The 17,886-nt window shown below is 38.5% G+C and overlaps 1 protein-coding gene across 5 annotated transcripts in view; it reads left to right on the forward strand.

Annotated features, from left to right (window-relative positions):
- The first annotated feature begins 2,350 nt into the window (after positions 1-2,350).
- Positions 2,351-17,886, forward strand: part of EMB2369 (tRNA synthetase class I (I, L, M and V) family protein) — an 87,823-nt gene continuing 72,287 nt past the window's right edge. For 2 of the 5 annotated variants that reach the window (XM_090014281.1, XM_090014282.1), the window contains exons 1-8: positions 2,357-2,821; positions 4,075-4,219; positions 4,312-4,368; positions 5,913-6,032; positions 6,218-6,322; positions 6,459-6,682; positions 6,823-6,889; positions 7,015-7,169. In XM_090014281.1, the coding sequence (XP_089870407.1) occupies positions 2,457-2,821; positions 4,075-4,219; positions 4,312-4,368; positions 5,913-6,032; positions 6,218-6,322; positions 6,459-6,682; positions 6,823-6,889; positions 7,015-7,169 (1,238 nt within the window). In that variant the 5' untranslated portion in view covers positions 2,357-2,456. Of the gene's footprint in view, positions 2,822-2,957; positions 3,110-4,074; positions 4,220-4,311; positions 4,426-5,912; positions 6,033-6,217; positions 6,323-6,458; positions 6,683-6,822; positions 6,890-7,014; positions 7,170-17,886 lie in introns of all 5 variants that reach the window. The other 3 variants (XM_090014283.1, XM_090014284.1, XM_090014285.1) reach the window with 3 other exon arrangements.

Genomic DNA, 17,886 nt, shown 5'->3' on the forward strand with positions numbered 1-17,886 from the left:
TAAAACTAGTGGGGGATTGTTAGGAAAGTTTTAAAATTGATGATTTCTTTCCACCAAAAGTGTTTTAAAAAGTTTAGTCCCATATCTAAGAGAAATCAGTTTTTCTAGTGGTTTAAATACATATTTTGTTCTCTATTCTTTACTTTGGTAAGCCTTGTGTCCATGGGTGACTTGCGGATGTTGCTGCGCATCGTGCAGCAACGGACGCGCCGTTCGCGCGCACGTGCGTGCGTGCGCAAGGGCGCTTGAGGCACAATGTGGCGTTTTGATGGCGCACTTCGCACGCTCACAGCGGTGCGAGGTGCATATGAGGCGCAAATATCCATTTTGATTTTTCGGTTTTGAGATATCTGTCCGTTTGAAAAGTTTTAATATCATTTATATTGAGTTTAAGGCGCTTTGTAACTGTTGGACGGTTTTGGAGGCTTTTGATTAACAGACAAAGGTGGGTGACCGTTCAGGTACCTTTTCATCCTATTTTCAAATTGTCAGATTTATGTCCATTAATCTCATTTATCGCAAAACGTTTTGGCCTCTCTAAAAATCTATAAATTCTTCTATTTTCGTCTTTTGAAGATGATCAGAATCTCTGACTCTCCAGTTTTCTCCTTTCTTTCTTGTCGGTTTGTCTTGCAGAGTTCATGTGTGGGAGAGGTCATCTGTTCTTGCGAAGCAGTGACTCTCTTGAGGTTCAAGCCTAGTTGTATCCTGGGAACTCAGTCGAAACAAAACCCTTTTTCGCATCTTCGAAATTTTCGAGTGGGGTGATTGAAGTTCTAAAGATAGCGATTTTAAGAGCGTGCCTCTAGGCTTGAAATCTCTTTTCAGAAATCCAATTTTCACTAGGTTGGTATAACAAACTCTTGATATCCAACTTGTAAGCTTTAAGTCAACACACCTAGCCAGGTGTGCAAAGCCCATGTGAGCACCTGAAGCTGACATTTATAGCCTGACTGCCCACCATTATATAACCTGACAAAATGAACTCTAATTCCGTACCAACAGGGGGCGGCGCTTGTCTGGTAAGAGTCGCTAGTGCACGTCACCTTGTGATGGGACGTTGCAGGTTCAAAACCCAATGGGTATAGTTGTTTAACTGATAGGGGTTAAAAAAAAACTTTCATTTTGTGTCTAATCAATCCCTAGTAAATTCAAAATCACCCTTATTTAGTGACAGTGACAAACCGTTCAGCAGCCAAAATTTCATGACATTTTGAAATTTTATATAACACTCATGCTTTCAGCAAAAAGCAAAAAAATTGTGTTAAAGAATAAAACACAAATTTTTTTTTTTATTTTTACAAAAGAAAAACAAATCTAAATTTAAGTAAATCAAAACAATTAGTTTCTGCCCATATTTACTGGAAAAAGGGCCAAGTAATTTTTTGCAATTTTTTCAAAATATCACCGATAGTTGTCACGCTGTTTAGGGAAAGCAGACGATGTTGATCACCTTGACCAAACCAAGATAGCATGCATGTCAAATGACATGATTGATTTACCCTAACCACGTCATATATCCATGTTTGACAATTAGTTTTACATTAAGCTGGCATAATGAAGCTGGCAATCCAAGGTCTCAAACTGAGTGAGATCTAACTGAGAACAGGATCTATCCTACTTTCTGCCTATATTAGACAATCAAAATAAAAATAAAAAACAAATGGCCAACTAGAACAAAGGGCTAATCATTATCTTACAACGAGGGAGGTGAAACAATAGAGACAGGAGACAACATCAAAATGCAACTCGGGCACTATGTAGTGCAGATCAACAAACGGGCAACTGGCTCACAGAACTGTATTAATCAATGAGATTTTGACATACATTTCTACATCTTTCCATAACAACTCCAGATCTGGTGGATCCAGTAGGCATTTTAATGAAGAGCTCGTCCATACTGGACGAATGTTGAATACTTAGGCTGTGCTCATTGGCCAAATGAAACATAAATGCGGAGAGATCTCATTGGATGCAGCTGCAGAACAGCTTCCTGGCAAGCATCTCAAAACATGCCTGAATGATATGACATCATCATGTTTGGGTCTTAATCAGAACTTGGGTCGGGCTCGAGCCTGGTATAAAATTTCAAAAACTCTATTCGGCTCCATGTATTAATCGGATCTTTGAGTCCAGACCCGAGTCTAAATCGAGTCTTCTTATTCATCACCGTACCTAAAACCAATAGGGTTTGGTACGGGTCAGGTCCGGGTAAATCCGACCCGTTGACAATCCTACGGGCAACGGATCGCGGGAAGGATAAACATGCAACGTTTCAAAAGACGGAAGGCTGAGAAAGTAAACAATCCCTCCGAGCAGATATATATGGGCCTCGCGTTATCTCTAAATTGTGGCTCGCCCCTCTTCGTTCTCCACTCTCCTTCGCCACTCTGAAACAACTCTCTCCCCTCCCCTTCATCTCTCTTCCTTCTCAAGACCTAAACGAAGAAGAAGAAATGCAGTGCTTCTCTTCCCAAATTATCGTTCAAAGCGTTCCCATCCACCACGACCCCGCACAAGCCTTCGTGAATCGTCGTTTCCCTGAAACACTCGTCCATCTTCGTCGCAATCGATGCGATCGGTTTGGTCTTCTTCTCCCTGCTCGCAATTTCCGGATTTCGGCTTCTTCGAGCAAGCAGGAGATTTCGTCGGATGGGACAAAACAGGGGAAGATGCCGACGAAGCAGAGGGCGTATCCCTTTCATGAGATCGAGCCACGGTGGCAGAGGTACTGGGAGGATAGTAAGACGTTTCGCATGCCTGATGACATCGATACGTCGAAGCCGAAGTACTACGTGCTCGATATGTTCCCTTATCCGAGGTTTGCTGCTTGCTTTGATCCTTTTCCTTTGGCTTTTGAAGGTTTTCTTTGGAGTTGTGGCACGGATGTTTTAGGACTAGTGCCATTCTCTGGACAATTGAACAAAAAATTATGAATCTTGGATTCTCATGTGCAGATTATCTCCATTACAAATATCAAAGCAAAATTAATGTGCATCTTTTCGGAACTATTGATGCATTATATACGTAGGTCGTGATTTATGCGTTTTCGGAAGCATTTTGTTGCTTCCCAGATTTTTTAGTGGCGCAGTACATAAATGTGCTCCAGGTATGAGTCTGCATATATCAAGCTTGGAGCTCTGGTACCATGTTAAAATTTCTGTCGCTATTATATTGCAGTAAGAGATATTGTAAGATGAAGAATGATGCGAACGGAATCAGTTGGTTTTTTGCTTTTTACAAACTTGAATTTGTCTCACTGCATAAGAAGTTGCGGGTGACCACGTATCAATAAATGCAGATATTCGATTTTTTTTATCTTACCTATTATCCACATATATTGGGGCATAGCTGCACCGGACAGGCATACGTAGATATTTCCCACAGCCGTTTGAACTGGGTCTGCAACTCGTCCGCCTCCTCAGCTTGAGATGCGTCTTCCTCTTCATTGTCAACCGGATATAGGATTAAAGTCTTGCACTTATGCCCTGGTCTCCTTCACGATTTTAGCACAAAAAAAAAATTCATAATGAACTTTTTCCCAGATAATAAAATGAAAAGTTTACATGAGCCGCTAATACATCCGTATTTTTCAACGTATACTCTAACATAGACATGGGAAACATATAGTGTCAAGGTTGAACAGCTGGTGATTAGTATGTACGTTCGAGTGAATGCTGACCAGGTGACTGGATTTCTTTTATTTCATTGATCATTTCAGTAGATGGAGTTACATGCCAGAAAACCTTAGTCATTCACTTGCTGATGGATATGGACATGAACTGCAGAAATTGCCCAAGTTCTTCTTATGTTTCTTGTTTTAACTATACTGTATCATATTCTACTTTCTAGCTGTTCTGTTCAATAACTTCTTCACTTTCTGATGTCTAAAACAAAATATGAATTATTGCACAGAAGTTTTCTCAACTACTTGAGTTAAAAAATGCTTTTTTTGCATCTTTTGGTTTTGGGAGAAATATCGTGCTTATAAGGCTCTAGTTTAATAATTTTGGGGTTCATATAGTCATGTCAAACATGTCTGCCATAACCAATGTTGTCTTGACGTTTGCACAGTGGAGCTGGATTACATGTTGGGCACCCTCTTGGATACACTGCCACTGACATTATTTCCAGATACAAGCGTATGCAAGGCTTCAATGTCCTGCATCCAATGGGATGGGATGCATTTGGCTTGCCTGCAGAACAATATGCTATTGAGGTAACATAATACTTATTTTCTGTTTTTTTTTTTCCAGTTTTTATTTGAAACAATTGACTTCTCCTATACTGATCCCTTTGATATATCCTCAGACAGGAACTCATCCAAAAGTGACGACATCCAGAAATATTAGGCGATTCCGTTCTCAGGTCCAACAAGATATAAGTCTTGTTTGAAATAAATCTTGCTTTCAGGCATTTGCAAGTGTATGTTCAATGTTGTCTTCTTCTTCTTTTTTTTGCTGTCAGATGGATCTATAGAAACCATTTGAGGAAAGATGATTGATTTCTGTTTGGAGATGTATTTGTTATTATACTCTTTCATGAGATCAGAATTAATTTTTAAATTAGTTCTGTCAACTAATCATTTAGAAAAATTGGAAAACTTCAACGAGTAAACTTTTGAAATATTGCTTGCATTGATATTCAATACAAAGCCTTCTTTTGCTTATGCTTGTCCTATCCACTTGACTTATGTTTATAGGATGGGACAAATGTTATGATTCAACACTCTCTCCTGTATGTGTGGGAAGGATATGTTATATTTCATAAAAGATAATGGTTGACTATATTGCTTTAACAGAAGCACTTTATTTAGGTTAGCTTCTCGATGGATTTCTATTTCTGTTTTCTGTCATGGTAGATAAAATTAGGAAGAAATATTGAGGGTTATTTGCTGAATTGGAGTGGATAAAGTTGGCTATCTTGTTGGAAATAATCATATTTTCCCTCTTTCTTTGCCGTTCTGTTGAAACTTCAAATCTATAACTATGTAAAAAAATTCGGTGATAACTTATCATAAAAGTGTTTTGCTTAGTTTTAGAGAAAGAATATGTTAAAATATTGAGAAAATTTAAGAAAATAAAGAATAAAATGCAGAAAAATATACTTAATTTTTCTGTTTCATGGCATCTTGTAACATCGCAATGTTATGGGGACATTCTCAGTTTTTTTTGTTTCAGAATCTTTGCAAAAATTCTGCAATGTTTTCAAATACTGGAGCTATTTTGATAGAGGTCTATTGTGATTCTGGTTGCATATATATTCTTTATTTTTCAGTCTCAAGTCTCAACTTCAGGAGTTGCAAAGTTCAATAGCAGATGTTGAGTTTGTTTTAATTTTTTTAAGAGCCTATGTTCACAATCGATTCTGATCCATGAATAACAAGACAAAGAGTCACTCAAGAATCTATATGCAAAGGGAACCTGTAATTGAAACACGGGTTTGCCTTCTGTTTGTCAAAATCTTATAATGGCTTATGCTGTATACAATAGACAAATGTAGCTGCTGTTAGGAATAAAGGACTAAATACATGGAGAAAACTTTAAATAGCAAGATGAAAATGCAAATAATGCACCGTTGCTTAAATTAGTGCATGTTGCTCTAAGAAAGAATTTGATAACAGTTTGACAAATACCTCTTTATGGATTAGTTATTTTATTCCTGGACATGATACCGCTCAATCTCATGAACTCTGGAAACATATTCTTGGGTCTTAGCTTTGGATTTTTGGAATTGATTCTCTGAATGTTAGTTTGTTATTTTCTGGCACAATTGTGAGATATTTTCACTGCTCACATTTTCCTCTAGCTATTCTCTGCATATTGCTTGCATGCATGCATGTTATGTACCTCAATAATATATACTTACATGTTGTGCCTATGTTGTTTGATGCTTTAAATCATTGCATGCAGCTGAAGTCCCTAGGTTTCTCATATGATTGGGACCGTGAAATATCCACTACGGACCCAGAGTATTATAAATGGACACAATGGATCTTTCTTCAATTGTTGAAAAAAGGACTTGCTTATCAGGTTAAAATATTTCCTTGTTATATTTTTTCATTTCTCTTTTCTAGCTTCTTGAAGGTTAATATTGGATGCTACTGTTTATGAGCTCTTGCCTATTTGCTTTTCTATCATCAGATATTTGATTAACAGTTGGTTGGCGTATTACCCTGTACTTATATTTCTTTTAATAACATGATATTTTGTGCTAGGCAGAAGTACCAGTCAATTGGTGTCCTGCACTTGGCACCGTATTGGCAAATGAAGAGGTGGTGGATGGTGTGAGTGAGCGTGGTGGTTATCCTGTGATTAGAAAGGTGATCATATTCTTTAGAAGTGTGATCACCTTATTATAAACTTAGTAATAAGTGAAGTTAGTATCTTCCAAGTTGTCTAGGATTTTGAGGTCAATAGTTATGTGATTTGATAATCTTCCTCTGTTTATTCAACTAGCCGATGCGACAGTGGGTGCTGAAGATAACTGCATATGCTGATCGCCTTCTTGAGGACCTGGATAGCCTGGACTGGCCTGAGAGCATCAAAGAAATGCAACGGAATTGGATTGGCCGGTCAGAGGGGGCTGAGATTGACTTCTATGTACTTAATTCTGATGGGCAGAAAAGCAGTCCAAAGTTGACTGTTTATACAACGAGGCCTGACACTATCTTTGGGGCAACGTAAAACTATATTTTTCATTCAATTTTTTGTGAAAACACTTGAGTATCAATATCACCTGTTGAAAACATTGCATTTTTAAAATTGTAATGAGCCATTTCTCTATATAATCTGTGATGCATTTGCTTTTTGTGTTGTCCAGGTATCTGGTTGTAGCTCCTGAGCATCCATTATTGTCATCAATTGTTTCTGATGCCCAAAACAAAAGTGTATGTGGAGTACCTTTTAGCCTCTTTGTTTTTGGACGCCCTTGTCTATACAAATGGATGCCATCATACTTTTCTGATCCTTCTGATACTAAAACTTGAGTTGAACAAGTGTTTCATAATTGCAGGTAGAGGACTACAAAACCCTTGCCTATAGAAAAAGTGATCTTGAGAGAACGGAGCTTCAAAAGGACAAAACTGGTGTTTTTAGTGGTTCTTATGCTAAAAACCCAGCCACTGATGAAGCAATTCCTATATGGGTAGCGGACTATGTGTTGGGAAGGTGTGTCCCATATCTTTACAATCTCTTACCAGGTTCTTCACACATACACACATGCATCAGTCATTATCTATGTTCAACTGATCGAACTTGACAAAAACATTCTTGAAAGTAATGGCATTTTTTGCAAATGCATTGTTACTGTCATAGGCCGACCTTGTAGGTATTGCTGGTCACACTATGGTGAAAGAGGGCACCCGATGTTTTTGCATAGTCTCGGTGTGGACGGACGTTGTCGTGTGCAGTGAGTGTTGTGAGGCAACATGGCACAACTAGCCGTGCAGGTGATAAGGGGCACTCCACAATTGGGTAGGCGATGGGTGTGTTTGGCAGAAGATATGTGTGAACTGTTCGGTGTTGTGAGTAGGGATGGCAGTGGACCGGGGGAAAGCAGGGCCCCGCCCCGCCTCGCCCCGCCCCGTTTGGACCGGGGATGAAAATTATGAAACAGGGATGGAGGCGGGGACGAAGGTTAAAATCTATCCCCGTCCGGGGGTGGAGGCGGGGATGGACGTGCACTTTTCCCCGCCCCGCCCCGTCCCCGCCACGATCCCCGCCTCATCCTCGCCCCAACCACTTTTCCTCGCAATATCCCCGCCCCGCCTCATCCCCGTTTGAACCAGGGATGGAGGATATGAAACGGGGATGAAGGCGGGGGTGGAGGATAAAATCTTGAGGAGGGGCGGGGGTGGAGACCTTGTCCCCCGCCCCGCCCCGCCCCACTGCCATCCCTAGTTGTGAGGGGTGGAATATGGCAAAGGCAGTGTGAACTGTGAAGCGTTATTGAGTGGAAAATACATTGGGCATAATGGCGGGCAATATGCATTGAACTATCAGTGATGTGCGGTTGTTGCATGGCATGCAACAGTATTGGCATTGGTGCGACAGTGAGCTCTGCACTAGAAATCAACATGTAGAGAAGAAGAGAGAAAGAGAAAGAAGAAAAGGGTTGCAACAAAGTATTTCTCCACACCCATCATTAGGGTTACATGATAAAGATGCCCATCATTAATACACAAGAGGCATTACAAACAAGAAGGATAATATGGTCCAATAAAAAATACAACTTAATATACATGCTGGGACATCTGTGGGTCTCGACCTAAATCTAGATCTAGACCCAATAGAGATCACGTCTCAATACCCTCCCTCAAGTTGTGCATGGTAAGAAACATAAACAACTTGCTCTTCAAATACCAGAACCGTGTAAAAGTATCTTCAACAAGATACTAATATCAAGACCTTAATATTCTTGATATTCAACCCCCCACGAAAGCACAATAAGAACACTTGTGCACAAAAAGCACAACCCACAAATAACTCACAAATGCACAAAGGCATAAAAACAATGGAATCAATTTATTGAGAACTTGGGCTTTGACTCAAAGCCATAAGAGAATACAAGGGGAGAGCCCCTATTTATAACAATCCAAAAGGGAGCCTTGGAGGGGCTCCACTCATAGACGTTGGAGCCCCTCCAACGGTCACAAATGTGACCGTTGGAGGGGCCCAACGTCTATTTGAGTGGGCCCCCCAAGGTTCCTTTAAGTGAAAAAATAAAAGAAATAAAAATAAAGAAAAAGAAAAAGTAAAAAGAAATTACAAACACATTCAAAAGGTGAATGTGCGTAAAATGGAAGAAAAGACGAAACTACCCCTATGACTAAATAATAAGAAATATATATTTTATATATATAAAAAGTAGATACATATACATATATATTAATATATGTATATGTATTACCTTATATATATAAAATATATATATTACATTAGGTAATAAGGTACATAATTTAACACCCCCCCTCAAACTTAGGGCAGGATGACCGAGAGTTTGCTAAGAAGAAAGTTGAAACGCGGAGCACACAAGGCTTTGGTGAAGAAATCCGCCAATTGATATTCGGACGTGACATATGGAAGGTCAATGATTCCCTTGAGGTACGCCTCTCGAACATAATGACAATCCATCTCTATGTGTTTGGTTCGCTCATGAAAGGTGTGGTTTTTGGCGATATAAATCGCACTTTTGTTGTCACAGCAAAGCTTGGTAGGTCCTTCAATAGTGATTCCCATGTCTTCCAGCAATTGGTGAATCCAAACAATTTCCATGGTAGTAGTTGCCATGGCACGATATTCGGCTTCAGTTGATGATAGAGACACCTTTTGCTGCTTCTTGCATCTCCATGAGATTAATGAGTCTCCTAAGAAAACACAAAAACCAGTGGTGGAGTGACGGTTATTTGGGTCACCTCCCCAATCAGAGTCAGTATAAGCAATTAACCTTAATTCAGAAGAAGAAGATAGAAAAACTCCCTTATTAATAGTGTGCTTTAGGTATCTTACGACACGTAAGATAGCACCCATGTGAACAGAAGTTGGTGCATGCTGAAATTGACTTGCCGTATGCACCGCATGTGAGATATCTGGTCTGGTGATACTTAGATACATCAACGATCCTACGAGCTGCCTGTAGGGAGTAGGATCGGAGAGAGGAACACCATCATCAATCTTCATTTTTGCTCCTACTATAGCAGGAGTTTCACAAACTTTATCATCTGTAATACCTGACCTGTCAATAATCTCAGATGCAAGCTTAGTTTGAGACAAAAAATACCCTCTATGAGAGTATGCAACCTCAATACCCAAAAAATAAGTTAAGAAACCCAAGTCAGACATTTCAAACTTATCCTTTAAAATGGACTTTATGCTTTTAATCCCTTTAGAATCACTCCAGTAATAAGCATGTCGTCCACATATAGCAACAGAATAACAATTCCTGCATTAGACTTTCTAACAAACAAAGCAGTATCAGTAAAGCATGATGAAAAACCATTATCTAACATCACGGAGTTAAACCTATCATACCAAGCTTTGGGAGCTTGTTTTAAACCATACAGTGCTTTCCGAAGACGAAGCACTTTCCCTTTAGGATACTCCATTCCAGGAGGAGCATCCATATATACTTCTTCGTTTAGATCTCCGTTTAAAAACGCATTCTTAACATCCATCTGATAGATGTTCCATTTATTTATTGAAGCAACGGTTATAAGACATCGGACGGTGACCATCCGAGCAACGGGGGCAAAAGTCTCCTCATAATCAATCCCATATTTTTGACCATATCCTTTTGCTACTAAGCGGGCCTTATATCTCTCAAGAGACCCATCACACTTAGTTTTGACTTTAAATACCCATCTACATCCTATTGCTTTCTTATCTTTAGGAAGGTCTTGAAACTCCCAGGTTTTCGCTTTCTTTAGGGCTTCAAGTTCATTATTCATAGCAATTATCCATTCTGGGTATTTTCGTGCTTCCTCAAAATCCCTAGGTTCTATGTACGAGTGAATGGCGCTTAGACAAGCTCTATATTTTGGTGAAAAAGACTCATATGAGATGAACCTAGAAGGGGGTTTTCTTGATCTTTCGGTCCTACGAAGATTTCCTTCACTTGAAGGGGTAGACTCATTATCATATCTTTCGAGGGCACTTTTTAAAGTACTCCTATCTCTATGAGAATAGGTTATAGGATCTCTATGTGGTTCTTCATTAATGGGTTGATCAGTATGAGTTTCATCATTTTGATTTGTTTCATCATCGCTAGTATCATCATCTTCAGTTAATAAATCAAACAGAAAAGAATAATCTATATTCTCGTCATTAGTTTCAAGTTTTTCGAAACCACTAACATTTTCCAAAAAGCTTACATTTCTGGAAACATAAAGTTTATCACTCTTAACATCATAACAGCGAAAACCTTTATGAGTTTCAGAGTAACCAAGAAAGGCACAAGGAATGGCCTTAGGGGAGAGTTTGTCATTTTTATCAGTAAGGACAAAACATTTACATCCAAAAACCCTTAACCTGCTATAATCAGGTTCTTTTTCGTATAATTTTTCAAACGGGAAAATCTTGTTCAAGTTTTTAGATGGAAGTCTATTTATGAGATAGACAGAAGTAAGAGCGGCCTCCGCCCAAAGTTTTTTCGGTATATTTTGAGAAATGAGCAAAGTTCGTGTGGTTTCAATAATATGCCTATGTTTCCGTTCAGCCAACCCATTTTGTTGGGGGGTTTTGGGACAAGACTTTTGATGAAGAATTCCATAGTTTTCAAGATAGCTTTTAAATTCATTGGAAAGGTATTCACCACCCGAATCGGTTCTAAAAATTTTAAAATTTCCATTGAATTGATTTAAAACCATCATATGAAATGCTTTAAAGGTTGAAAAAACTTCATATTTATGTTTAAGAAAATATATCCAACTAAAGCTAGTGAAATCATCCACAAAGATAACATAGTAAGAAAAGCCTCCCTTGGATATCACCGGAGCTGGACCCCATACATCGGAGTGAACAATTTCAAAAGGTTTTGTTGTAAACATGGATCTTTGAGGAAAAGGAAGACTTCTCATTTTTCCAAGAATACATTCATTACAAACAAAATTTTCATTACAAAGATGCTTAATAAAAGGCAAATAAGAGATTTTAACAATGTTGGGATGACCCAATCTCTTATGCCATACATGAATATCTTTGTTTTGAGCAACATTACAAAATTGATTCTTGGGAATTTTAAGAAAATCAACATAGTAGAGGTCTCCTCTCCTAGAGCCTTCCCCAATCAATTTCCCGGACTGGCGATCCTGTATCCAACATTTATTAGAAGAGAACTTTATATCGCAACCATAGTCCGAGAGTTGAGAAACGGAAAGTAAATTTAAGTTTAGCTTTGGAATAAGACGAATTTTTGGGATAAAAAAATCTTGTTTTTCAAAATTTCCCATTCCTTTAATTTCAAGAGGGGTTCCATCCGCGGTTGAGACAAAAGATGGAAGACGATTTTCAGAATAATTAGAAAGAAAACAATGACTTGGAGTCATATGGAACGAAGCACCAGAATCAAGTAGCCAAGATGTCTTACCAAGAGAGGAAGAAGATGACATGGCGGCTCCAGAGGTGCCTCCTTTGAGAAGAGGTTGAAGAGCATCCATAATTTGATGAAGCGAAAGAGGTTCATTTGATGTTGAAGGCCGTTCCTCTGATTGGGATGCTAAAGCCGCGGCGAGGAACTTCTTCCATTTGGGACAATTGGGTTTGATATGTCCCGGTTCTTTACAAAAATGGCAAGTTAATTTGCTATAATCTCTCTTGCCATATCGATCATTTTGCCCTTGATTTTTGAAATGGGGCGGTTTGTAGGTCTTCAAATTATTACCGGGTCTTGACACGGCATTGACCACTTCATAGTCATTTTGAGAAGGTGTAGCAAGAATACTTGGGTTATTTTTACTAATCCCCATACGTGTTTCCTCACCACTTAGCTTGGTGATGACATCTTCAATAGATGGGGAGGTAAAAGCCGATAGAAGGGAGGACCGAATTTGCTCAAATTCGGGTCTAAGACCATTTAAGAAGTTGAAGAAGCGATCTTCCTCTAGTTGTTTGTGCCTTAATTCAATAGCTTCTCCGCTCCATTTTGGTTCGAGCATGGCAAGCTCGTCCCAAATAGATGATAATTCGGCAAAATATTCCCGAATAGATAAATCATTTTGTTGAAGAGTCAAGGCTTTCTTTTGGAGGTAGTATTTGTGAGACAAGTCCCTTGACGTATACATTTTTTCAAGGTATAACCAAGCTTCGGAGGCTTTTTTAAATTTGATGATGTTGGCATTGATCTTGGTTTCTACGGACGAAAAAATCCAAGACAATATTTTGAAGTTCTTCATTTCCCACTCATCATGCCTTTTGGAATATTCTTCTAAGGCCTTTTGTCTATCTTCTCCTTCAAGAATCTTGATTTCCCCTTTCTCTATAATAGAAAGCTTGGGTTCGGGTTCCGATATGGAACCTTGAACATAACTCCAAAGACCTTTCCCTTTGATATGGGCTTCCATGTTGCCGGCCCAAACATGATAGTTCGAACCACTAAGTTTAAAACCAAGGGAGAAGTGGGAGTCTTTTTCACCCATTATGGAGAGGAGAAGATGAAAAATAAAGCGTACCTTAACGGATTTTCAACCTTTTCTTGACGAAAGTTGCTTCTAAAATATTGCCCGGAGCAAATGCTTTACTCAAAAACTTCACTAGCTTGAGGGCACGATTTTCGAGGTGCTTCACAAGAGGCGAGATACACGATCTTCTTTCTTCCAACCTTGCTTTGATACCATGTAAAAGTATCTTCAACAAGATACTAATATCAAGACCTTAATATTCTTGATATTCAACCCACCACGAAAGCACAATAAGAACACTTTAGAACACTTGTGCACAAAAAGCACAACCCACAAATAACTCACAAATGCACAAAGGCATAAAAACAATGGAATCAATTTATTGAGAACTTGGGCTTTGACTCAAAGCCATAAGAGAATACAAGGGGAGAGCCCCTATTTATAACAATCCAAAAGGGAGCCTTGGAGGGGCTCCACTCATAGACGTTGGAGCCCCTCCAACGGTCACAAATGTGACCGTTGGAGGGGCCCAACGTCTATTTGAGTGGGCCCCCCAAGGTTCCTTTAAGTGAAAAAATAAAAGAAATAAAAATAAAGAAAAAGAAAAAGTAAAAAGAAATTACAAACACATTCAAAAGGTGAATGTGCGTAAAATGGAAGAAAAGACGAAACTACCCCTATGACTAAATAATAAGAAATATATATTTTATATATATAAAAAGTAGATACATATACATATATATTAATATATGTATATGTATTACCTTATATATATAAAATATATATATTACATTAGGTAATAAGGTACATAATTTAACAAACCTTTCCTTAGTTAATCCTTTTGTAAACAGATCTACAACCTGATCCTTAGTCCCAACAAATTGATTGGAAATCTTCCCACTTTCAATTTTGCTTCTAATAAAGTGTTGATTTATCTCTATAGGCTTTGTTCTTTCATGCTGAATATGATTGAGAGATATTTTGATCACACTTTGATTATCACAAAACAAGATAGAACTTGACATTTGTTGATATAAATCAGATAATAGATATCTGAACCAAATGATTTCAGATGATGGTGCCGCCTTTGACTTGTATTCAACTTCAATACTTGATCGAACCACTGCCTTTTGTTTTTTACTACTCAATGAAACCAGGTTCTTCCCAACAAAAACATAATACGCGGAGACAAACCTTCTGTCATCCGGATCCCCTGCCCAATTAGCATATGAAAAGGCCATAACAGTTAAAATACTGTCATCACCATCATTTTTCCTATAACAAAGTCCATCACTAAGAGTGTCTTTCAGATATCTAAGGATTCTTTTGACAACCTCAACATGATTCACACGAGGACAATGCATAAACCATGGTTGCCAGTTGAGGAAGCGAGAGCGAGAAGCGAGGTACTTTCAAAATTTTAGGAAGCGGGTAGCGTGGGACCACTTAGGAGCGAATCGGGAATCGTCTCGGAAGCGACCTAGGAAGCGAGGGGGATGCGAAAAAAATATATAAAAAAATAAAAAATTTTGAAAAAATGGGGGAAGCGAGGGTGAAGCATGGGGGAAGCGTGATGGGAAAACGCTTCCCATTTAAAAAGGACGCTTCCCTACGTGTTTTGGAAGCGCGATGTTCCGTGCTTCCGAAGCGCGCTTCCCCACTTACCTAGGCGCTTCCGGTAACTCTGGCATAAACTGAGAGACTTGATTCATTGCATAAACAATATCATGAAGAGTAAAAGTGAGATATTGGACCATACCCACAATACTTTTATACCTTATAGGATCATCGAAAATGCTCCCTTCATCACACCCAAGTTTTTGTTGCATGACACTTGGAACAAATATTGGTTTACATTCTTTCATTCAAGCCCGATTAAGTAAATCAATAGTATACTTATACTATGTTAACACTAATGAGTTTTTTCTTCGATCAACTTCAACGTCCAAAAAAATATTTGAGATCTCTCAAGTCTTTCATTTTGAATCTACTATTTAACACACTCTTGACAACATCAATATGTTCTTTGGAATTTCCTGCAACTATGATATCATAAACATAGATGAGTAATACTGTAATCTATTTATCACCTTTATAGATGAATAAAGAATGATCCAAATCTGATCGGTGGAAACCATGCTACTGAATTTCAAGAGAGGAGCTCTCAAACCATGATCGAGAAGCCTGTTTTAGCTCATATATAGCTTTGTTCAATCTACACACATAGCTGGTTGGATTTTTCTCATTATACCCTTGTGGTTGCTCCATATACACCTCCTCCTTGAGGTCTCCATGTAAAAACGTATTTTTAACATCCAGTTGACTTAAGTACTAGCCATGATCAACTAGACTGAACGTCTTTTCATAGTCTAGCCCATGTTTCTGAGTAAAACCCTTTGCGACCAGCCTTACCTTGTATCTCTCTATGCTACCATCTGGTTTATATTTTATTTTAAAGACCCATTTTGATCCAACCACATTTTTTCTTGCAGGCCTTTTTTACAACATCTCATGTTCTACATTCATGTAAGGCCTCAATCCATTTGTTGGATTTTGAGGCTTGAATGTATGATCGAGGCTCTTCATGTTGAGATACAACAGCTAAAAAGATTTGATGATCTATGTTGAAATTTTCGTGACATAATCATCTATCAATGTGATGCCACACTCTTCTAGATCTTCTGATGATTGTTTTTTTTCAATGAAATCATTTTCAGATTCAACATTTACTTGTTCCAAGCTTTAGGGTTTGGTAGTACGCACCTTGTCTTGGAGATAATATAGTCTAGACTCTAGACATATATTTTTTTGATGAATGTGCTCTTTAAGAAGATCTATGCTTCACAAGCTTTTTTGAACTTGATGATCTTAGTTGCAATCTTAAACTCCACAATATTCATAAACCATGAGAGTATTTAAGCGTTGTTGGCCTTTTAATCCTCCATTTTTCCTTGATATTCTTGCAAGGCCTTATCTTTTTCTTCTTCGGAGAGGACTTTGACTTGATCTCCTTCTCTTCTCGTTGGCTTTAGTTGAGGTTCATTATTGGTTTCACTTACAAAACCCTAAATCTTTTTTCGCTTGATATGGTTTTCCATTGCGGTAGCCCACGTCAAGTAGTTGTTTTCGTTGAACTTGTAGAAGATGATGAAGGCATATTCTCTTTCACCCATGTTGAAGAATATAACTTGTGGTTGGAGAACAAAGTTTGAAGACCACCACCACAAAGCGAGCACACCCAAGATAATTTTCAACACTACAAGGGTCCAAGGCTCTGAAATCATGAAATGAAACAAGAAATGCACAATGACAATGCCAAAAAAGGGCTACACAAGTGCACGATTACAATATGGCCTCTAATGGACCAAAACTATTAAAATATGTACTCTTATATATATATATATTTCATCAAAACCTGATAGGGGTATTTCTGTCTTTTCATATAGTTGTTTTAGAAAACAACTATTTTATTTTTTCAGCCAATGTAATCTTTAATTTTAATTTTTTCCTTTTTTATTTTTTGTTTTTTTATAAATCAAAAGGGGCTCCAACCATAGAGTCGTTGGAACCCCCAACGGTCACAAATGTGACCGTTGGGGCTCCCAACGACTCCATGGGAGCCCCCTTTTGGCTCTTCTTTTGAGGCCCTTTGGCCCTCCTTTTCTCTCACTCCCTCTTGTATAAATAGGGGTGAACCCCATGTATTCTATATTGCTTGAGAGCTCTCTCTCTCTTTTTAATAAGAGACTTTTTATATTTGTCTCTTTTTCATTGTTGCAAGTGCTTATAAGCACTCTTTATATTTTCGCAATATCTCATTACATGGTATAGAGCCACTCGGTTCTTGGAAGAAAAGTGTGGTACGTATATTTCATATTTTGTGTATCTCTTCTCTTCTCGCTTCTTGGAATCATCATGGAGGCAAAGATCGACCTATCATTCAAGCTCAATGAGAAGAACTACATGATGTGGGCATCGACAATGAAAAACAACCTCAAAGGAAAGAAACTTTGGGGATTTGTCATGGGTACCGTTCCAGAACCTAAACTTAAGCTCACAAAAAACGAAGAGGTCAAGAAAAGGCACTTGAAGGAGATGCTCGCCTCAAGGCCATTGAAAATCATCAAAAAGAAGTGGAAGATTGGGAAAACAATCATGCAAAAATCCTTGCGTGGTTTATGAACAATGTCGAACTCAAGGTATCTGCTAATATAGCTAAATTTCGTCGGGCCAATGAGGCTTGGTTCTTTATGAAGGGTATGCATACCCAAAAGGATCTTGCAAGAGCGTATTTTTTGCAAGAAAAGATTAGAACCACCAAACAAGGTGACTCTAACATTCAAGACTATTATAGTACCTTAAATCCATTATGGGATGAATTTGCTCTTTTAGAGCCAAAATGAGTTGCTATGGAAGATGTTGAATTAAGACAAAAGCAAATGAAACAAGAACGATTGTTTCAATTTCTTTTCGGGCTACGTCCCGAATTTGAGCAAGTGAGATCTTCACTTCTCTATAGATCTATCTTTCCTCCAATTGAGGATGCCATTGCCGAAATCACTCAAGAGGAGACAAGGCTTGGCATGAGTAAACATGTTGATGAAGTGCTTGCCGTATCCAAACCCGACAACAATGTAAAAACCTATAAACCCTCCCACTTTGGTAAACAAGGAAACTACAATAGAGGAAGAAAAATGATTGTTTTCTATCATTGTTATGAGCCGGGTCACATTAAACCCGCTTGCCCAAAGCTCAATGGAACTTTCAAGCCT

Source organism: Nuphar pumila, chromosome 7 (assembly GCF_984573655.1).
Source record: "Nuphar pumila chromosome 7, dmNupPumi1.hap1.1, whole genome shotgun sequence".
Taxonomy (NCBI): domain Eukaryota; kingdom Viridiplantae; phylum Streptophyta; class Magnoliopsida; order Nymphaeales; family Nymphaeaceae; genus Nuphar; species Nuphar pumila.